Source organism: Vulpes vulpes, chromosome 15 (assembly GCF_048418805.1).
Source record: "Vulpes vulpes isolate BD-2025 chromosome 15, VulVul3, whole genome shotgun sequence".
NCBI lineage: Eukaryota > Metazoa > Chordata > Mammalia > Carnivora > Canidae > Vulpes > Vulpes vulpes.
In genome coordinates, this window is record NC_132794.1 from 66,421,836 (window position 1) to 66,445,264 (window position 23,429).

Here is a 23,429-nt window from a genome sequence, read left to right on the forward strand (position 1 = left end):
CTACAATGAATAAGCATAATTCTAGCAATACAAGTTATTTTTTAAACACCAACTTTAGAAGAAATGCTATTTTTATGTAATCATTAAAGGTAAAACAGATCAGCATAATGATAATTACCTCAGTCAAAGCATTTCCTATTAGAGTCTTCTAAAGCTACAAGGAGACTAAATAATTGTACTGGTCAGAAATATCTTACTAATTACCTCCCAAAAAACCTCTATAAGAAACAAGATTTAAAGTTACTATGATTTTTCATTTTACTTGAAGAAAAACCAGATATATAACATGTACAGTAATATTCCCACAAAGTACTTAAATCAAACAAGTTCTAAAGTATTAAGTATTACCAGAAACAACCCACCCAAAAAACCCGATTTCCATTACCTAGTTTTGAATTACATAAAAGGTATACAATTTTAAAATGAATTAACACATTGCCATTGTAGCTAAGTACAACATATAGTACAAATAAACACTGTTTTGAGTCTAATATAATGCACAAAATACAAAATTATGGGCATAAAAAATAAATGATTACTTGTCCAATCAGTAAAAAAACACTTTTTAGATTGTTTTGCGCATATTTTTACTTAATGGGCAAGTCATGTGACTGGTTAACTCCTTGAAAAAGTTTGTGGTTTAAGTCTGCATCCTATCGTTTTAGTTTTCCTTTCTCTTCTTCCAGCCAAATATATTTCAATGCAGTAGAGTAAGGAATCTAATGCAGATTTTTGCCTATTGTAAATACTCTGCCTTAATCCTATTAAAGTACATAACTTAGAAGGTTCTGAAAATTGTTAACATTTAATAGTCATTTTGGAACAAGTGATATAGGAAAAATTTCAGGAAAATAAACTTAGTGGTTTAGTCCAAGTTCTTCTATTTGGAAAAATTATCTACCATTCCCAAAATACTTAGAAAAAATTCGAAAAAACACACAGATGTAATACCATCCTTAAAAAAGGTATGCTAATCATCTAAAATAAAACCTTATAGTAAGAAAAAGTAATTCATGAACCCAGTCTCCATAGCTGGATTTATAATTCACATGTAATAGTATGACTACTACACCTACAAGGCTATTCTAGACCCCATATCTCAGTAGTTGTTTAACTGGGATAACCTCCTTAACTATGCTGAGTCTCAGTTTCAGCATCTCCAAAACGAGAGGGTTAGAACAGATGATTTTAAAGGACTCATCTAGATTGTATTTTTGTGACTAAATGACAATGAGCATTTTATAATTTTAGTATAGTTCTCCAAGTCCTCTGCCATTTTAGTTTTCGAAATTCTTGTCATCTATATAGTTTGCATTTGAAAAAAATGTCACTTAAAGTTAATACCTATTTGTAATCATAAGGATTGCCTTCTTGCTTCCAGAAATAGCACAGTGGTATCGATACGTCTCTCCTTCTAACTTTCTGATATGATTCTGAAAAGAAAACAAGACTCAAAATTTGCATAGTACATGCAATCAAATAGCATTTCCAATACTGTATATTAGTTAATTATAGTAGCAGTGCTAGTTAGGGAAAAAAATATTAGAAACAAAGGCACAATATTGGCATGTGAAGCTAGAAAAATATTCACAGCATAACTCTGAGTGTGCCTTAAGAGACAAATCTGTATTAAATGCTTACTAAATGATCTTATAAAATACATCTCATTCTGTGACAACACATAGGTTTAAAAATATCTACCAGAGGTAATCACGGATTTTCATTAATGGAATACGAACATATGCTAATATGAAGTGTGACATTAACGTTATAGGGGTTCTTAACCTTGGGTCCATGGAAAGACTCTGGGAGGTCTATGAACTGCATCTAAAACAGCACATAAAATTTTGAAAATGTGGTTCTGCAACTTTTCTCAGAAGATGGTTCATATTTTTCATCACTTTTTTAGTAGGTCTGTGATCCTTCTCAAAGGTTAAGAATCACCGATTTATATAGATAGATATACACATAATAAAATTTCAAGATAGCTGATCCTAATGTTTTTCAGTATTTGGTCTTACAGATTAAACATGCATGAAAAGTACATGTATGTAACAAATTATAATCTTGAAAGAAAAGAAAATATAATGTCAATATTAACAAACATGAAAAATTTCTAAGATTTCAAATAGCTGGCACAATTTATTGCTAAAGACAATAAACAAGCATAAATAATTCAAGTATAAATAGTACCACATTAAAATACATTTATTTTCATTTCAACTATCTCCAAACTATTGTGATTTGAATTAGCACACATTAAAAAATGAGTAAAATAGTTATTTTTATAATTAATGCTAATCGAATATTATTGACATTATCTATAATGCATGATTAAGGATCAGATGATATAATGTATATGAAACTACAGAACATAAATATAACTAATAAATAAGACTATAACATGTATAACCAAGAATACAACATCAATATTATTAAAAAGATAACAATCGATAATAATCACAAGCAGAGAAAACACATTTGTTATTTCAATGCTTACATACACATTTTCCAAAAATTCTTGGTTCAGTCATTCCTTGACAATTATGAAAAGCCAAGAACAAAGAAGATGAATCCCAGAAGTGGGATCTCATCTTAGAATGAGTCTCAGAGACAAGTGGTATTTAAGTCACTTGTTTCACATCTTGCCTTTGTGGATTAGCTAAAATCTTTTAACATTTATACCTTAAGTTCTTTAATTAAGAGAAAATGGGAAATGAATAGAACAATCCAGTATATTTATTTTTAGCTTTGAAATTTAAATGTTAAAATATTTAGATGTGAGATGCAATGTAAAAGAAATACTACCCACTTTCCATTGTGTATGCATTTTCATTAGTTATCAGGCTATTGTATTCTGAACCACTGAAAGCTTTTAAAGTATAATTTATCATCATATTTACTACATGATAGAAACTGTTTTCAGCATGACTAAAATCCACTACACTCTGAGATCAGATTAAGATATTGAGTCACTGATGGCAGCAGAAGACCAGATTATAGCTGATAAAATATTTACTCCCTTCCCAAAATGCAACTTGAGGAATTTACAATATTTAGCAAAAGCATTCAATATTTTCAAGTAAATTCTATGGAAATAATATATGAAAAATCAATATGTATAATGATTTTTATCACAGAATTATTACTATTAGTAAAATAACAAGTATTTTTAAGGCCAACAACTTGGAATGGTCAAATATACATTGTTAAGTTTACTTCAAGAGATGGTAATGCAAGAATTGAGAATGAAATATTTCTATGAACATGGAAAAATATAATTAAAATTAAAAAGCAACAAACATTTTAAATATTATATAGTCATAAGTATGTGAACCAAGAGAATATTAAATAAAAACTATTTTTATATATTTCATATGTGTATCATACATATGTGTGTACATATAATATATATGCATGTGTAAACAGTAATTATCTTAGGAGAATAAAGGATAAGCAGGAAAGTATATCCTATGAAAACATAGTATATGATTTAGTAACTTTCCAAGCTGAGTCAAGAATACAGAGCAATACTCAAGAGAAAAGGAAAATAGGGTAAATGAAAAGATGCCCAAATAATTTAGAATGTACCCATATTACAGTAAGGGCTGGGAGGACAGATTTTTACACTCTAGTGTTAATACTACATGTTTTGATATACTTGGTCCCTTAAGGACTGAAGTCTTACTTCTTTTGTATATCCAGCACAGTTTAGATAATAAATACTTCATACCAAAGTGATTACAGCAAGAGAGGCAAGGAATGAAATAGCCTGAATTTAACTATCTATGCCTACCCTTGTTACTCATGGAAAAAAATTATCAAGTCCTCTCATTAATGTACAATCATTCTATTTTTTCCAGTAACTATAATAATAAAGTTTAAAAGGTTGTCTGATATCATAACAAAAACTAATAAATCAGACAAGATACTCAGCTAAAATAATAAAAAGTTACTTGAATTTTGTGCTTATAGACATACAGTTATAAAAAGGGAAATCACAAGATTAATAACATAAAGAGCTAAACAAACAAAAAGTAAACCATAAGAAAAAAATTTAAACAAGTTATACAATTTCCCAAAAGTCAAGTCTCATTAAAATTGCAATATATCCAGGAAAATTAAAAATCGTTATTTTTACCTAAGAAGGAAGGCTAATTATTAGTGATGATTTAAGACAGCATCTTGAATTAGTTACTGTGCTTGGTTCTCAGAGAAACTGTACATGCGGTGACATTTTTGCCAACCCTCAATTATCTAGGCACAAGAAAAGTTTGTCAGCTATGGTTTTAGGCTGATCTTTAGGTGTCATTCTTTCTTCTTTAAGTGCTTGTTTTAAATAAGAAGCACTCAATATATTCTTTCAGTAACTGCAGTTTAAACAATACATAATCCAACTGAACAGTTATATGTCAGCTGTTTCACTCTCTACAAATGGACGGTACATTAAATATAAGTTTACACTTTGGTTTCAATTTTGGGTAGAAGAATGAAAGTTGCCAGATAAGATGCTGCTAAATCAAATCAAACATTTCAAACATTTCTATCACTTATAAAAGAAGAGAAATCAAAACACAGTTTATTTTCAGAACTATTACGGTACCAATTTCAAAATGACACTTTAGAATAATTTTTGTTCTCATTAAGATAAATCCTCCTTAAGAACTTGAAAGCAAAAAGGATTGGTTCTTAAAAATAAAGATATCTATAAAAAATAAAGTTATATATAAATTCAATGGACACATAAATAATTTGCCGAATTACATGTTCTACTCCTATTTATGTTAATTAAAACATGTGAAATAAGCACAACCAACAAAGAGATGCAAATTCTGGGGATGCCTGTGGCTCAGTGGTTAAGCGGCTGCCTTCAGCTCAGGGCATGATCCTGGAATCCTGGGATCAAGTCCCACATCAGACTCCATACAGTCTCTGCCCCTCTCTCTCTGTGTCTCTCATGAATAAATAAATAAAATCTTTAAAAGAAAAAAAAAGAGATTCAAGTTCTGAAAGGCAAAAATGCTAATTGCTGCTTAAGTCTCTGCCTTCTCTCTCTGTCTCTCTCATGAATAAATAAATAAAATATTTAAAAGAAAAAAAAGAGATTCAAGTTCTGAAAAGCAAAAATACTAATGGCTGAGGATGTATGTAACATATATATAATATGATTGCCATTTGTCCAGTGAGAGTACTGAGAGGTTAAAAAAAGAACAGAGATTAAGGGAACATGTTCTCAAAATTCATGTCTCAACTCTAATTGAGGTCTAAGGACAGACCAACAGCTACTTATATTTCAATTATTAAAACATATGCCCTAGTTAACACCCCTATAATTTGATTCAATCTCGGATGATGTGTGAAACAGAGTTATGTAATTCCATCATCAGGACTCACAAATGTAAAGAACACAAAATAGACTGGACCTGACAATTGTCCTTATTTTTCAACTTTACCTGAAAGTACATGAATACCATAAGAAAAGATAAAATTTTCAAAATGATAGTAAAATTGCTTCTGGACACAAAGTCTTTCACCCTTAAAAAAGAGGAGAGTTTATTTCCTACACCCTCTAATTTTTTTTACTAATCTCTTACTCCTGTGCAGTATTACTAAGAATACCATCATCTTTGTAGTCAAGCTACTACAATAAAAAGCTGAGAGGTGAGAATTGTAAAGAAAACTTCATTGAAATGAACACTCAATCTAAATAAATCAAAGACAGTCAATTAATACCACAGTTTGTTTTGATTTTTAAGGATGAAATCAAGTAGTAGTATAGGAAACATTTACTCCTGTATTTCCGGTTCTTGCTGTGTAGGCAGAAAAAGAAAGAAAATAAAGTTAGAAGCATGCAGAAAGATAAAATGTAGTCACATACAATAAAAACCAAAGGCTAAGAGAATAATAAAGAATCATATTATTTTGAGGTCAAAGTAGGGAAACATTAAATTTTTGGGAGGGGGGATTCCAGTCAAGGGAGAAAAGCAATTTACATATGTATGTAGTATTATTTAAATGTAGTAAAGTTAAAACTAAAATAAAAGCCAAAAAAATCCACCTTAAAATATTTTTAAGATTTAAAAAAGACTGTCATTGTACATAATCTTTTTCTCTTTCCTCTAGTTTCTGTTTACCTGAATAAATCTAGATTTACAGAGTAATCCAAATAAATTAATTTGGCCTGGAGAAAAAGAAGCAGTGGAATTCCTATAATTAGCTACAAAAGTAGGAGACCAAAGTAAACAGTTAACTAAATGAATTACCACACAAATAGTAAAAAGCCTATGACATCTTTTAACATCCTCTCTGCACAAAAATTCTTTGTTCTTGTGTAGAAAAAAACTACCAGTCATTCCGATTTAACACACTATGCAAAAATAAAAAATAGATAATAAATTCTACTCTACAAACCATGTTCCCTGTGTAATCCTTAATGAAGTTCATGAATCAGGAACTTTAAGAACAATCCATGAAATCCTTGTCCTAGAAATATTTAATATTAAATTTTACCCATGACCATGAAGAAGAGAATTTATACCTCATATAAATCATAGCCCTCGGATTCCTGTCTTTCATATGGGCGAATGATGCCATCTTCATGGATGAAACGAGGGGGACGGAGCCTGGACACTTCCTCGGTTGATTCTGCGGCCCTGTATAGGGCAGCAGAATAAATATAAGAAAATATATGAGAATCTTTCAAAATTATAAATAGAAATACATATGTATATTAAATACTGTATATTTCATATGATATCAGCATTTGATAAAAACAATAATTTTAAATAATGTGCCCATTATAATGTGGCAAGTCTTTTTTAAAACCAAGTCTGTCAGACTCCAAGTTTCCCCACCTTTCTTTAGAGAAAAGAAAACAAAATAACAAAGGCAGGGACTAGGTTGTCCACGCTGTATAGGCAGCTAGCACAGAGCCTGGCATGTAGTAGGTACCAATCAACATTTGTTGAACAAAAGAGAAAGTGAACCGTAAAAGCTGTCTCTTCTTACTCCTTTCTGGTGGCACCCCACCTTGTGATCCATCATAGTTTTCACTTAGACCTCCACATCCTGAAGAACAGGCAGTGTTTAACTCGTTTATATATTCCTAGCAACCATTAGCACACAGACACATACCTTGCACACAGTACACATACTTAATTACCTCTGAATTCCTTGAAAGGTGCTGCTAGCCATATCTATGATCCCACCAGTTGGACGAGCCACAGCACCCACAAGCCCCTTTCCAATTCCTTTAAAGAATCCAGCAGCTCCTTCCTTTTTGGCACCTTTATAGAACCAGGATAATGAATGTATAAAGATATTTTATAATAAGCAAGTTTGAACTCAACAAAAGCCTGAGTCAAATACTGAACTGTTTTACTCAGGACGCTTCTAAATTTTGGCTTTCTAAAGAAGTTAAATCTAATCCTAACCCATAAAAACCAGTGGTCTTCAAAATGTGTTAAAAACATAAATTATTAGGCCACACCCTAGACCTACTGAATCAGAAACCCTGGGAAATAGGTCCTAGCAATCAATGTTTTAACATGTCCTCCAGGTCATCCTGAGTTATGCTCAAGTTTTACAACCTCCGATTCTTAAAAAAATGACCAGAAATTTTTCTCTTTATGTCTACCATCAGGAGATTTTCCAAGCAGTGTACTTTTTTAAAAATATAAGAACTGTATTGAATCTTATAGTTCACATATCATATAATTCACCCACTGAAGTATACAAATTAAATGTTTTTGGTACATTATTAGCATTGTGCAACCATCACCACAATCATTTTTAGAAAATGTGTATCATCTCAAAAAGAAACCCCATGACCACTGGAATCATTCTCTACTTCCTTAAACACATCTTCACCTGATCCTGTGCAATTTAACTCCTTCCTCCCTGCCCTCCAGACCAAGGCAACCACTAGTCTACTTTCTATCTCTATGGATTAGCCTATTCTGGACATTTCCTACAACTGGAATCAAACAATATGTGGTCTCTGTGACCAGCTTTTTTCACCTAGCAATATGTTTTCAAGGTGCATCCATCCTGTACTTGTATCAGCACTTGATTTCTTTTTACAGCTGGATACTATCCCATTGTAAAGGTATACCACATTTTGTTTAATTGTGTATTAGTTGGAAGTCATTTAGGCTGCTAACACATTCTGGCTATTACGTTCTGTGAACATTTATATATAAGTTTTTGAGTGAACATATGGTTTTGACTCCCTTGGGTATATACCTAGAAGTGGAGTTGTTGTCAGACACATAAAGCGTATGTTTATATCCAAGTATACCAGCACCATTTGTTGAAAAGGTTATTTTTCATGGAATTATCTTGGCACCCTTGTTGACAACAATTGACCACAATTGTAAGGGTTTATTTCTGGAATCTCAAGTCTATTCCACTGATTTATATGTCCATACATATGCCAGTAACACATTATCTTAGGTACTGTAGCTTTATGATAAGTTTTTAAATTGGATACTGTAAATTCTCCAACTTTGTTCTTTTTCAAGATTGTTGTAGCTATTTGGAGTCATTTGATTTCCCATATACACTTTGGAATCAGCTTATCAATTTCTGTAAAAAAGCCAACTGGAGTTTTGATTAAAGTACTTTTTAAAGAGGGTTAAAAAAACAAATCAGTTGCTATTCAGGACCTAAAGGAACCTAGTTTAACTATCGTCCTGCTGAAAATTACATTCAAAATCTGAATCAGAGTCTATTACTTCATAGACTCTACTTTCTGAAGAAAGTACATTCATTAAAAAACAATTTTTTAAAAAAAAATTTTTTTTTTTTAAATTTTTATTTATTTATGATAGTCACAGAGAGAGAGAGAGAGAGGCAGAGACACAGGCAGAGGGAGAAGCAGGCTCCATGCACCGGAAGCCTGATGTGGGATTCGATCCCGAGTCTCCAGGATCGCGCCCTGGGCCAAAGGCAGGCGCCAAACCGCTGCGCCACCCAGGGATCCCTAAAAAACAATTTAAGACTATGAACATAAAATTAGAATTCTCTCAATCAAATAACTAGTAGCAATAACATTATGTTTATTACATATCAACTCTTTAGACTTTGTACACAAATGAAACATTCTCAACCTACCTTCCACAGGTTTTGTTATTATCCCAGTTACTCCACCAACAACTCCCTGAAAAATATCAATCATAAACCTAAATGGAAGGTGCTTAATCTTATGCCAACCACTAGAGGTCTCTACATACATACTAGAAATAATTTTTTTAAAGAATGAGGACTTATTTGATAATGTGAACATATACCTAAGTGAGCACTATGATTTTTTAAATATTATACAATAGAAAATTTTAAATAAAAGAATCTTATAGAAGTAAAATTTTATGATTGAAAGAATAGGAAAGCAAGTGAAAATATTCTACATCTGTCTCTGACACCAATTAGCTATGTAACAACTGATTCAACCTCTTTAAGTCTCAGTTTCCATACTAGCAAAATGAATGAGTTGAGCCAAATAATCCCTAAGATCCAATGATAAATTTTAGTGAAATAAATTTGTAATTTCGTGTAAGTGTGAAAAACTGAAAATAAAGGGTCCCGTGAAGAATCCCAAATAGCCTGATAAGTAAAGCACTTTTATACAACATTATACATCACTGGTACAAACACAGAAATTATAGTTCCTGAAATTGTTTCCAAAATTAAAATAGTAATACATTTATACATTCTTAATACTTGCCAAATAATGGTAGTAAATAAGACCACCTATATATTATACAAATGCACAGAAAGAGAACTGAAGTATATATACTGTTGAGAAGATGAGAAATTTCTGGGAAGAGGTGAGGGTGATCAAATAGTACTTTATAGCTTTATCTAAAATATTTCCATTATTTATTAAAAGAAGAACTTACAAATTCTTATAATTACTTGTAAGAGAATATTCATATATTGTGTAATTTTTAAAGTGCTGAAAAACAATGAAAGGCAGTTCCTGGTTTATGAATGCTTAGTTAGTATACCTTCCCCTCCACAGAAATGGTCAAATGATAATGATCTGAACAACTCCTCCTCCCTCTAGTTACCATGATTTACCGTATTTCTCTCTGCTTTGCCTCTCTGCCTTCCAGAAGAATGCTAACCAGCCATCATTACAGAGTTCTCACTCCAGCCCAAGTGCCAAACTAAGTCTGGGATTGTGGGATAGATGTGACAGTGATATCAGGGAAGGAGAGCATACAAGGGAACAGAAAAGCCCACAACTTATCACTCCTGCTCCTGACAGACCTTTACTCATAAGTAATATTCCAAGTTTCAAAGAAACCAGCTAAAGTACATATTCTAAAGTGTTCATCAAAGTTCAGGGTTTTTTGAATATCCAGTATAAGAGACTTACACGTAGGAAGCCCTTTCCTCCTCTGGCCAGGCTATCTCCAAAATCTTTAGGTTGTCGACCCATCTCTTCTCTTCTTTTTTGCTGATATTCCTTGTCCATTGTAATTGCTGCCAAACCTTTTCCAACAGAACCGGTGATGCGGGATACAACTCCTGCTGCACCACCTATTAGAAGACCCAGAGAAATAAATCACATTATTTCTTTAAAAAGCCAGTGTGGCTCGGCAGTTAAGCATCTGCCTTTGGCTCAGGGCGTGATCCTGGGGTCCTGGGATTGAGTTCCCCATTAGGCTACCTGTGTGGAGCTTGCTTCTCCCTCTGCCTATGTCTCTGCCTCTCTCTGTGTCTCTCACGAATAAATAAATAAAATCTTTAAAAAAATAAATAAAGGGCATTACCACAGTACACAGCACCCCCTGCTTTAAACAGGTGCTTCAGATTCTGTCTCACAGACAAACATACAGAAATGTATTTTACATTTTCCATTTACCAAGAAGAGGAATAAAACTATTTAAAGCACATTGATTCTCCAAAATTTTTCTGTAAACCTAAAATTGTTCTAAAAAATATTGTATTTTAAAAAAGCACACTGATTCAACACTACAAAGAAATATAAACAAATCCAGGAGTCTATATTATTTTTCATTTAAGAACAAGGGTAGGATTTACATCAACATGGATGGAACCAGAGGGTATTATGCTGAGTGAAATATGTCAACTGGAGAAAGACAATTATCTTATGGCTTCACTCAAATGTGGAATATAAGAAATAGTGAAAGGGACCATAATGGAAGGGGGAAAACTGAGTGGGGAAAAATTAGAGAGGAAGACAAATCATGAGAGACTTCTAACTCTGGGAAATAAACAAAGGATTGCAGAAGGAGAGGTAGGTGGAGAGATGGGGTTACTGGGTAAACCCAGTATATGCCCTCCTTGAGGGTCATATAAGGAGATGAGCACTGGGTGTTATACTATACGATGGCAAAAGAATTTAAATTAAAAAAAAAGAAAACTAGAATCCACATTATGCTGATAGAAAAAAAAAAGAACAAGGGTAGGTACATATGTTATAAAAGGGATTATTAGAAAACTGATCACTATTTATTTAAAGATTTTGTTTGTTTATTCATAAGAGACACAGAGAAAAGGACACAGAGACACAGATGCAGGTTCTCTGTGAGAAGCCTGATGCGGAACTCGATTCCAGGACTCTGGGATCATGACCCAAGCCAAAGGCAGATGCTCAACCATTGAGCCACCCAGGTGTCCCTATTTTTTTTTTTTTTTTAATTTTATGGGCAGCCCCGGTGGCTCAGCAGTTTAGCACCAGGGCGTGATCCTGGGCGTGATCCTGGAGACCCAGGATGGAGTCCCAGGTCAGACTCTCTGCATAGAGCCTGCTTCTCCCTCTGCCTGTGCCTGTGCCTGTCTCTCTCTCTCTCTCTCTCTCTCCCTTCTCTCTCTCTCTCTCTGGGTCTTTCATGATTAAATAAATAAAATCTTAAAAAAAGAATGAAGTCTTCTTATAAAAAAAAAAGATTTTATTTATTCATTCATGAGAGACCCAGGGACAGAGGCAGAGATGTAGGCAGAGACGTAAGCAGGCTCCCTGTGGGGAGCTCAATGTGGGACTTGATCCCGGAACTCCAGGATCATGCTCTGAATTAAACGCTCAACCGTTGAGCCACCCAGGCATTCCGGTGCCCCTATTTTTGGTAAACCCTGCATTTTAGATAATTGTAGTAAAAAGTACATATATTTATATACATAAATATGTGATACATACCTACAGTGTGTCCAAAGAGACTTCTTACTCCAATCACTAACCCCTCAGCAAATTCTTCAGGGCCTTGAACAGCACCCTGGTCAAAAAAAAAAAAAAAGGTTACTAATTTAAAATAAACTTAAAACTTTTAATCTAGTACTTTAGGGTTTCCAGGAAGATACAAAATCTGTGAAGATCCACAAACACTGTGCTATAACAGTTTTCACACTGTAACTCAAATACGGACAACAGATCTATATGCTCTCGGGAAACTCTTGTGAGATGATAAAAACTGCATAGGAATAAATTATGGCTTTAGTCATAATCTGAAGTTGGCCTCCCAGTACCAAGTCCCATCAGACTGCTGAAGCCAGCTGCCCTGGTAACAAGAATGAGAGCCCACAGAGTCTTGTTCTCCCAAGTGTTCTGTTTTGTCCTGCTAAAACTCTCCCTACTTTGAGCTCCTGAATCCCTTAAGTGTAAGTGAACAGGTTACAGAAAGTCTAAATACAAAACATCATCTTTCATATTCCATGAGTCCTTCCCATAGCAGTGAAATAGCCTTAAAATGGTGTTAATGTACCTATCATTCCTCCTTACAACTACATGAAATCCTGGAAAACTTGGGCATGTTTTATCACTCAGACACTAGATATGCTCGATTACTTCTACAACAATCTTTCAATGTCATCTCAAGCAATTTTAAATAAAATATGATATTAATGTATTTCTGTTATTTGAACATTATTCAATTCTCAGATACAATTAAAATATAAATTATCAGTCATTAAAAAAATAGAATATCATTTTCTGTATCTATACTTAAATAAAAGGTCAATACCTGGAAGGGTTCATAGAATAAAGCTTCAACTCCTTCAGACAGACCTCTAATTAATCCAAATGGGTTTCCAAGCACATCTAAGCCCAATACCAGGACATACATCTGTTTCAAGAACTAAAGAGGAAAAAAAAAATATTAAGTCCTTTACTCCTGCTGTAGCTGTAAGAAATAGTAACATGATGCTTTGGGAAGAAAGGAGAATATTGGCTACATTAGGTTGTTAAAGGAAATCTATACAGAACAACCATGACTACATCCATTAATTGATTTCACTATGTGCCAGTCATTAAGCTAGTATAGGTTCAAGGCTGTCTGCCAGTTAGCAGCTATGTAACCTTGGACAGGTCAACTGGTCTCTACAGGCCTTAGTCTCCTCATATAAAAAATGAGAGGTGGATTACACGGACCTTGCATGGCTGAGAACACATATTAAATGAATATCTAATTCAATAATAATTACTTATTTTGGTTATTCTAAGAGTTACTATCACAATTACTATGAAACTAGATGGGGAAATAATTAATAACCAAAACAAAACACAAATGAAAATATATCCTTATTTGAACACGTAATAACCATAATGTCTATGTACACTGTAGGAGAAAAGACCTTCCAGCAGAGGAAGGAAAGAAGAATGTCACCCTGGAGTTCCATGGTACAGCAATGGTACCCTAAAACAACTACTATGCCTCTGCATACAATTCAAATCATAGAGTAACTGAGGCATGGCAAAGAGCCTGGCCTAGAATTCCTCTCCTGACTCTACCAGATTATGCTTAGAAACTGTAGACATTTACAAAATAAGTGTGATGCCTCCTACATTAGTATTCTTTTCCAAAGTGGTAAATGTATAATTGCAATGGGAAAAAGTTAAGAAAACTACAAAGTAATGAGACTGCAAATTGAGGTAAATTAGATAAACAATATTTCACAGTGTGCCATCACATACAGATGTTTTGTTTGATATTTTATGAAGTATATTCCTTGTGAACTACTATGATAGGCAATTACCTGTTCAGTGTAATGTCTAACAACACTCCACATAAGCTGATCTCTCTTGTAAAACTGATACCGAATTTCATAATAAGCAAGTCTGGGAGGATAGAGAAAGAGTCAAAGGCATGATGATTACATTCTGAAAGAAAGAGACTTAAAATTTCAATGATAAATTAATCACTGCTAATTCTTTCACAGTTCAATTTGTACATATGCCAGGTATAATTTATGTTTGAGATCTTAATATTATGGTAACAAAATTACTGTAAAAATAGTGCACTCTCATACAAGTCTCTCATAAACACATAAAGAGTAAAAAGGTTGAAAAACTCAACCATAATCTCTTTATACAGTGGATTTTTTAGGTATTTTTTTCTTGTCATTTCCCACTTTGAATTCTTTCTTTTCTATCCAATTCAAAAATATTTAAGACATTTTGCATGCATTTTTACATTCAATATTGTGAATATGTATTCCTCTAGGTTATTCAAAACTCTATGTAGCCATTTTTAGTGGATGCATATCATTCTGTCATGTGGAAGTGTCATAACAATTCTACTATTGTCAGACATTTCCAAACCTTGACAATAATAATTAACACTGCCATATGTAAATTTTGTATAGAACTCTTTGGTTGCATTTCAAGATTATTTTTTTCTTACTGAATTCCCAATAAAAGAATTACTGAGTGAAAACCACAAAAACATATCTCTTTCCATTCATACAAATAGTTTTTTTTTTTAAAGCTCTCATTTGTTAGAACTAACTGTCTCTAGTTTTAGGATTATTCATATTTTGAAACCTTTGATAATTTTCTTTAATTTTCATATAATATATGATAAATGATAAAGCTGAGTATTTCAAATATCTATCAGCCACTGTATCTTCCCTTTAGCAAATTATCTCTTATTGTCTGTTGGCAATTATGGCACTGGAATCTTTAGGTTTGCCTTATCGAAGCTTAATATTAGGACTATTAATCTTCTGTCATACTTGCCATTATATTTTCCCAGTTCATTTTCTAATTGTTTCCACTGATTTTGTTATAAAAGTGTTTAATTTTTATGTAGTCAAATCTACCTTTTATTTTCCACTGCAGATTTTCCCATTGCTCTTAAACTGAGAATATTTCCTCTACTCAGAGATTTGACGATTAACCTGGATAATTTCCTTAGTCTTTTTCATTTGTATTTTATATTTACCCTTGCATTCCGATGAAATTTGATAGTATATGAGCAGGTGGAAATGATACAAATGGGTTTTTTTTTCTCTAAGGTAACTACCTGTTCCAATATCATTGCTGGATATTCAATTCAATAAACATTCATTGAATTTACATGTGTCTAGCACACATATAAATGTTGCAAAGAGTTACTTTCTATAGTCTCCCATACTGAAATCTCACCATATGGCTACTTATTTCTAAATATGTGTTTTAAAACACCGTCAATTTATAAGCTACTACTAAAATATTTCCTTTTATTCTACATTCACGCTTTATCAACATATGAATAATTGAAGAAAAAATAAAACTCTTCATGAGTAAAACAAGCGTATGTAAAAAGCATGATTAAGAAAGAGGCCAAACTTTAAGTACAGTGAGGATGATCATTTCCTAAGCTAACATTCTAGCCCAAATGGGAAGAATTAATATCGAGAAACAAACTTGGTACAAAATCCTCCCCATCTTCTTAAACATAAATCTTACTTGAATATTAGGTCATCCACATCAGTCAGCGTAGCACCTATGCTTTTCAATAGCAGATTGACAGAATGAATTGCAATCATTTCCTGTTTTTCTTTGTCTGACTCTTCACTTCCAGTACCCAACGACAGACTCAAGTGCAACTAAAAGAAAAAGAATGTTCAATAAATAAAAGTTAAAAACAAAAACAAAAATTAATATACATAGGAACAAAATCTTACAGATACAAATAGATGTCATACCTTCCAGAGTCCTAAAGAAAGCTGTTATTGTTATTCTACACACTACACAGGGTAACTCACTAATATCTGATTCTCATATTTGCTTTTTTATAAAATACAAATTAGTGTGTTCCAAAGAGCTAAAATTTTATCTAAAGTGTATAAATACCATTGTGTTTATATGGAATGGCTCAAAACACTTTACAAAAATAGTATAATCATTTGAAAAAGAAAACCATGTCAACTGGCACACAAAACATGTCTACTGGTTAAAATAATAAATAATCATGTATTTTCATCCAATTAAGGTAAATAATTCATGGAAATAATTAACAATAACAATTATAATTATATAATAATAATCGGTAGCAACAACATGACAGTTATGGCAACAATTAGCAAGTTGCTAAATAAATTTTAAAAGAGTAATAAGGTTTTCAGCTTCCACAGACTCCTTCAACTCATACTTAGACGTGAGATTTTCACATTCCCATTTAGTTTCTTCTACCTTGTGCTATATCATCAATAGTGCAATAGTGGCAAAAGACACAGGCAGAAGATAGTTCTATCTGTGCAAATAAAGATGACTCTTCCTTTCTTATTCTGCATTTTACCTAACCAATGTAGAGCTCAATAGAAGAGACTTGGGGTAAAACTAGTAAAGCCTGGTTGTTGGGTTTTATTTTGTTTTTTTGATGTGGACTTCTGTCCATCTGCAGAATCAGTGTCCAGATCCAGGAAATGTAAGCTTAGGCGGACAGAGGTACAGCCTTTCCCTAAGGCAAAGTCACCATGGAATAAGGAAACAATAATGGCTCATGATCTTAATTATTCAACTTCATGGCATAACTTCCAATGTGTGAATCATGAATTATAAATCGATAAATCATGAATTGATAAATTAACAATTTTTAACATTCCCCTCAGATTATATGTTCCATAAAGTCATTTTATACCTTCTGGAGCAACTTTCATAGTAGGCATTCAGTAAATATTTGTTGAAAATATTGTTCAATCTCATAACTGATTTTCACTTAATAATGAAAAAGAAATTGTGTATAATCTACCACATAGGGCAGCCCGGGTGGCTCAGCGGTTTAGCGCTGCCTTCAGCCCAGGGCGTGATCCTGGAGACCCAGGATCGAGTCCCACATCAGGTTCCCTGCATGGAGCCTGCTTCTCCCTCTGCCTGTGTCTCTGCCTCTCTCTCTGTCTTTCTCTGTCTCTCTCATGAATAAGTAAATAAATAAAATCTCTTTAAAAAAATAATCTACCACATAAAATTATTATCAATTTTAAACCTAACACAATAAATGTCTAATAGTACCAAACTAGTACATCAATTTAAAATAATAATTCAATTCCATTTTATAAATTAATTTACTTAGCTGAAAGGATTGGTGTATGCAATTGAAAATAATGTGCTGTATACAGTTTTTGAGAATGTAAAGGATCATCAATATTTTAGAGTTACTTAATTGTAAATCTGGCCCATTACACAAGTTTAGAGTGTAATGGTTGATAGCATTTGTGAATTTACTAAAGCAGTCACCTCTTCCTATAAAACCTAAAAAGAACAACAAAAGGAGAAAAGGAAATGGGTTCATAAAGTACAAAATCAGGCAAGTGAAAGGTATCCAATTTTCCACTCCCTTAGTTACAATCAAATTTTGGAAGGGTGAAAAACACCACATCAACAGTATAATACCTACTTCAGCGTTTTCACATTCTGGTTAGGGCACCCATTATAGCTTTCTGTTTAGACAGTGATAGTAGTTACAAAGTGCAACCAAAACATTAAATGTTGGCGAGCACTTCTTCGCTTAATTAAGAAATGCTTTTGTCAGCTCCTTCCTTGAATAAAGGGGTTATTAATTCAAGACTAGAGAACATGCTCTGATGGTTTCTCTGTGGGAATTATGGTTGGACATATGTTACAGAGAATTGTCTTAATTATTTCAATTAATCAAACAAAATTCCCACTAAATATTTGATGCAACAAATTAAAACACACATTTGTACACAAAGCCCTTAAAAATCTTACAGCAATTCTACCCTGTTTTCAAAACAATATTACAACAAACCTTAACAGGAGAAATATGGAAGTGTTCAAAGAAACTAAGAACTGACATATCAGTCATTGAAGTCTCCATTAATTCTGTGTTTAGAGCATCAATATCTTGTTGGATTAACTTTGTCTGAAAAAAATGAAATCAAGAATTTCTATTTTAATTTTTTTCTCTAGTTAAAGAATGGCTCATTTAATTTTTTTTTTAGTTTATCATTTTCCCAAGAAATAAAAATTGTTACCCGTTTTCTTTCAGCTTCAGGGTCAGTTGCTGGGGTAAACAGTGTGATAATAGCTCCTAGAAACCCCTGATCAACTTTCAAGGCCATTTCCTGAATGAGGACCATAAAGTACCTAAGGAAAAAAAGTTGTTAAAGATGGAAAAGGATTTCTATCAAACTTTGCAATTTTCAATGTTAAAACTTTGATTTTGGCCACAAGTCACAATAAGATCCACTCTTAAAAAGTATTATGTTAACAAGATCAAGCATCCTTAACTGAGTTGTTTTTTTCCACTAGAGATAAGGTTTCACTAAAGGTAGTACTGTTATCTTGAAACTTAGCATTTAAAATCTCAAATCCCATATTTGATATGTTATAGGAGAGACAAATGCAATTAGATGATATAGCATATATTATTCCATTTTTAAGGTACATAGTAATCACTTTCAAGAGCACATTTCACAAATACATCATTTATATTTCACTGGCTATTTTATATTCTAATTGGAATTACAAACAGGAAAAGTGGTTAAGGAATTTTACACTTTAAAATATAGAGGGGCTATTATTAAATTAAGTTTCAACACAGAAAATTATTTGATCAAAAGTGGATTTCTACATTCAGGCAGAATATAAGTTTTAGATGAAAGTCAGCCTCACAAGAGTGAAATTTATTTTCAAAATAGATTCTCATTTTAAATTTCTTTAGATAAATAGGGGAATTTTTACTTACTTGAACTGTAGTACTTTGCTGTATTCATTAAATCTTGTGATGACACTCACATCAATGAAAGGTTTGGGCTCTAAAAAAGAAAGAAAACAACAAAAACCAAGAGAAAAATATCAAGCTTTATACTAGATTAACATAATGTCTATTTAATTTTTAAATCAGAATATCTCAATGTTTTTTTTTTTTTTTTTTTTTTTTTTTTACCTGAATCCAAAGCAATAGATTTTGGAGGAGCCACAGGATGAAATACAACAGGAAACATTGTACCTGGTAACTGATTATCAACCTTAAAAAAAGAAAGAATGAAAGAATGAAAGAAAGAAATAAAAAAAAAAGAAAGAAAGAACTTTTAGTTTTATAGAGAATATTATAGAAGAGGCTGCTAAATTCATCATAATTAAATATCTGCATTGTATATGTGGTACTATGAGAAGCTTCACGTTAGATAAAAAATTCATACATATCTCAGCAAGGGTAAGCTTTTACATAAAGGAATATTTAATATCCTCATAAATGCACTAATACTGTGCAGCATATATACTATTAATCAAAATATTTGTGCCTATGGATCATGTGAGATTTTTGACAGCTTATAATTTATAAAATGTAAATGGAGACTGGATATGAAATTAGAAAGAAGAAAAAGGATAAACATGTCCTAAATAATATTTAGTAGTTAAAAAGAAGAGAAGGAAGCAAGAAGGGAGCAATCAAGCAAAGAGACAAAAACATTCTCCAATTTAAGCCCAGCTCATTCATGTATAGAATGATAAGAAAATCTTATTTTGGGGGCACCTTGGTGGTTAGTCAGTTGAGTGTCTGTTTTTGGCTCAGGTTATGATCTTACAGTCCTGGGATGGAGCCCCTGCATTGGGCTCCCTGTTCCACAGGAAGCCTGATCTCCCTCTCCCTCTCCCTCTGCCTGCCACTTCCCCTGCTTGCGCTCTCTGTCAAATAAATAAATAAAGACCTTTAAAAAAACAAAAATGAAATAAAATAAAAAAGAAAATCTTATTTTTGGATCCCATGACAAATTCGAAGGAATATTTAGAAATAACAATTTCAGTGCAGGAAAATGTTCTTCTTACAGGCTAAATGGTCAAATTAGTCTCAACAGTCGCAAAGTCTTTGGACTTGGATGATGCTTAGAGAATCCACAGGATATGTGGGAGAAGGGGAATGAACATACAAACAACAAAAAAATACGATTTATAAGGTATGCTAGAGTCTGTTTTTTTTTTTAGATTTTATTTATTTATTCATGAGAGACACAGAGAGAGAGAGAGGCAGAGACACAGGCAGAGGGAGAAGCAGGCTCCATGCAGGGAGCCTGACGCAGGACTCGATCCCGGGTCCCTAGGATCAGGCCCTGGGCTGAAGGCAGCACTAAACTGCTGAGCCACCCGGGCTGCCCTATGCTAGAGTCTTGTAGAAAAAATTCATCCCCAGGATCCCCAAAGTGATTAGATATACTTATTGAACTGAAAATGACAATGTTACCTGAAGCCAGTACAGTCTGGCTCTTAAACTTCTCTGGTGAGGAGACTGCTTAAATTCAATCTGAATCCCGGATAAAAAATCTCGCTTTATTGGGCAATGAACAGGGAGGCGCATTTCCATGGGAACTTTATCAAAATTGACCTGGGGAAAAAGCACATGTATTTATGATGACTTGATATTATCAGTGTAGCCCATTTAAAATATCCATTTACTCACAAATTGGAAGGGGAAAACATTTTAATCTCTATGCCTCACCAAAAAAGATCTGCCTTAAGGTGATCTACTGTTGAGATCTTTGAAGCAGAATCACTTTTCCACCACAGTTATGAGGAAAACAAGAAAACAACTGAGGAACTTTTCAATTATATAAACTTTTCAATTATATAAGTCATGCTTTTTATTTTTTAAAAACCTCAAGGGTAATGAGTAATTCTAGGTAACTCTTAAATTTTGTTTTAACAAAGTTAAACAATGAATAGTTAATAGCTTGTTTAGACAAATTTTCATTTGTTTGTTTTCATTTAAGCATGGCCAACATTTATAGGGATAAGGATGGGGTGGGGGACATATCTGATGATCAATGCAAAACCAACCATTAGATATCAAAGACAAAGAGTAACTAAAACTGTGCGACTGAAGCAGAGCAAATGAGAAACTGCAGTCAAGCTTCTGGGGTCTTCCTAGAGCAAGCAAACCTTAAGCTGTAATACTGTAAGGGCCTGCAGAGAGTACACCTGTATTTGTAACATCTACCCATGTCCAACAATTGTTCCCATTTAATGAATTTAATTGAGTGAATTTTTTATAGGGTTTTTACTACTGAAAAACAGAAGTTTTCACAGACTTTATTTGCCAATATATATTGGTATCATTCAAAACAGAAAAAAAGTTCCAATAAGCAATATTAATTTCTGCATAATCCTACTGAAAACAAGTTCCATGAAACTGTCTCATAAACAGAAGAAATGACAAAAATGCAAAAGAGAAACATACTTAAATCACGTTTCATAGTATATGACTTAATAACATTTTAATTTAAAATGTACTAATGAATATCAGTCATGTCAATACTACTAATAAATAAGAGTTTATTAACAATAAATAGTTTCTGAATACACCTTTTTTTAACATGGACAGTAAATTTTCCTTATTTTCTACCAACAGAATACATATATAAAAACCAAAACAAAAAAATTTTGGTATACCTCAAAATTATTATCTAGTTTAATCCATCCATGGTCTCTTGATACTTGATATTTTTTATAGGCCTGTTCCAGCAACATTATCTGCTTTTGACTAAAAGGCTTCCATTTCTGTTTTGGTTTCATCTCCCAAACAACACCAGAACTAAAACAATTCAGAGAAAGTTAAATTAGGAATATATATTAGGCTTGCTGGAATTGTCATTCAACTTCAAATTATCTCAACTATAAATCTCCTATGAAAATTATACTTATGCAAGAGATTTTTTTAAAACAGCAAAATATACTGGTGCTATAAAGTACATAAGAAAAAGGAGCAGGGGAAAATGTTCTTCTATCACAGATTGACATCAATCAATCAAGGAACTCACAAACGTTTTTTGTAAGGAGCCATATAGTAAATTTTTTTTAAAGATTTTATTTATTCGAGAGAGAGAGAGAGCACAAGCAGTGTGAAAAGCAGAGAGAGAGGGAGAGGCAGACTCCCCACTCAGCTAGGAGCCCAACAGGGGCTCCATCCCAGAACCCAGAGATCATGACCTGATCCAAAGGCAGATGTTTAACCATCTGAGCCACCCATGTCCCCCCATAGAGTAAATAGCTTAGACTTTGTGGCTGAGACAAAATTGAGATTATAATAAGTGCTTAAATAATAAGAGAGAAAAAAATTGGACAAATTTTTCTAATTGATGAAATTCAAAATATAAAAACAATTCAGCAAAATTTTAAAAATATATATCTACTAATGAAAAAATATATTTCTACTTTTTATTGAGGTATAATTGACATAGAACATTAAATTAATTTTAGGTATATAAAATAGGGATTTAATATTTATAAATACTGTGAAATGACCACCACAATAAATCTAGTTAACATCTGTCACTATACATACTACAAAAATTTTGTTTTACTCTTCATTCTCAGGGGTGACAACATTTCACTTAATTAGGGCTCAAAGTCAGTATTTATAGAGGTTAATTCTTCAGTCACCTCAAATTCAGCACTCGCTTCTCAAATATACAATAATTGGGTAACACTGGTAACATCTGATGACTCAAGAACCAAGGAAAACCATTCAAAATTATTTGCCTTATTTTTAATTGACTATTGATGTTGCTCTGAATGTTCTCGATTCAAGTAACTATTCTCACAAAAAGGCTAAGGGCCCTAAGTTTATTTACTCTGGACACATTTCTTCAGCTGCTACATTCAGGTGATTTAATTAATTTACCATTGGTAAAAGCCATTTCTTACCTGGCTAACAAATGAGCTATTCAGAAACTAACTTTGGTTGCAGCCTCATTTTTGGTTATTTTATTTGTGTGAAGAAATTTATTTGTATCAGATATTTTGATTAAATTTTCTGGTTTTTCTGGCCACTTTTTTCCTGTTGGGTGGGCATACTGTGATGTGTTCTTAGTTTGGAAATGTCAATATATACTGTATTATTTTAGCACAGGTATAGGGTCATTACATAATAAATATGCTTTGCCATATCATTCAATAACAGTGATCTATAAGAGAGACACTAAAAATCCACTTTTCTCTACTTCTTTTGACATGATGAGAATGCATTAGTAATAAAAACTAAATAAAAGTTGCAGGACAGCTAAATGGTGGCAATAATACACTCTATTTGCCCTTTGTTGTATGCTAAGCAGCAGTGCAAAAGCAGCCATAGACATATAAAAGAATAAATGAGGCTGTGTTCTAGTAAAACCTTACTTATGGGCAACAAACTTAGAATTTCATATAATTTTCATGTGTTATAAAATGTTTTCTTTCAATTTTTCCC

At 32.8% G+C, this 23,429-nt stretch overlaps 1 protein-coding gene across 4 annotated transcripts in view; it reads right to left on the reverse strand.

Moving 5' to 3' along the window:
- Window positions 1–23,429, reverse strand: part of VPS13C (vacuolar protein sorting 13 homolog C) — a 168,399-nt gene that overhangs the window by 9,346 nt on the left and 135,624 nt on the right. For 2 of the 4 annotated variants that reach the window (XM_026002038.2, XM_026001977.2), the window contains 15 exons: window positions 21,635–21,776; window positions 20,430–20,570; window positions 19,134–19,215; window positions 18,933–19,002; window positions 18,220–18,331; window positions 17,994–18,107; window positions 15,692–15,831; window positions 13,999–14,080; window positions 12,987–13,100; window positions 12,167–12,242; window positions 10,382–10,545; window positions 9,115–9,160; window positions 7,163–7,286; window positions 6,539–6,653; window positions 1,345–1,433 (listed from right to left, as the gene is read on the reverse strand). In XM_026002038.2, the coding sequence (XP_025857823.2) occupies window positions 1,345–1,433; window positions 6,539–6,653; window positions 7,163–7,286; window positions 9,115–9,160; window positions 10,382–10,545; window positions 12,167–12,242; window positions 12,987–13,100; window positions 13,999–14,080; window positions 15,692–15,831; window positions 17,994–18,107; window positions 18,220–18,331; window positions 18,933–19,002; window positions 19,134–19,215; window positions 20,430–20,570; window positions 21,635–21,776 (1,611 nt within the window). Of the gene's footprint in view, window positions 1–1,344; window positions 1,434–2,113; window positions 5,811–6,538; window positions 6,654–7,162; window positions 7,287–9,114; window positions 9,161–10,381; window positions 10,546–12,166; window positions 12,243–12,986; window positions 13,101–13,998; window positions 14,081–15,691; window positions 15,832–17,993; window positions 18,108–18,219; window positions 18,332–18,932; window positions 19,003–19,133; window positions 19,216–20,429; window positions 20,571–21,634; window positions 21,777–23,429 lie in introns of those variants that run through there. The other 2 variants (XR_011997412.1, XM_072738706.1) reach the window with 2 other exon arrangements.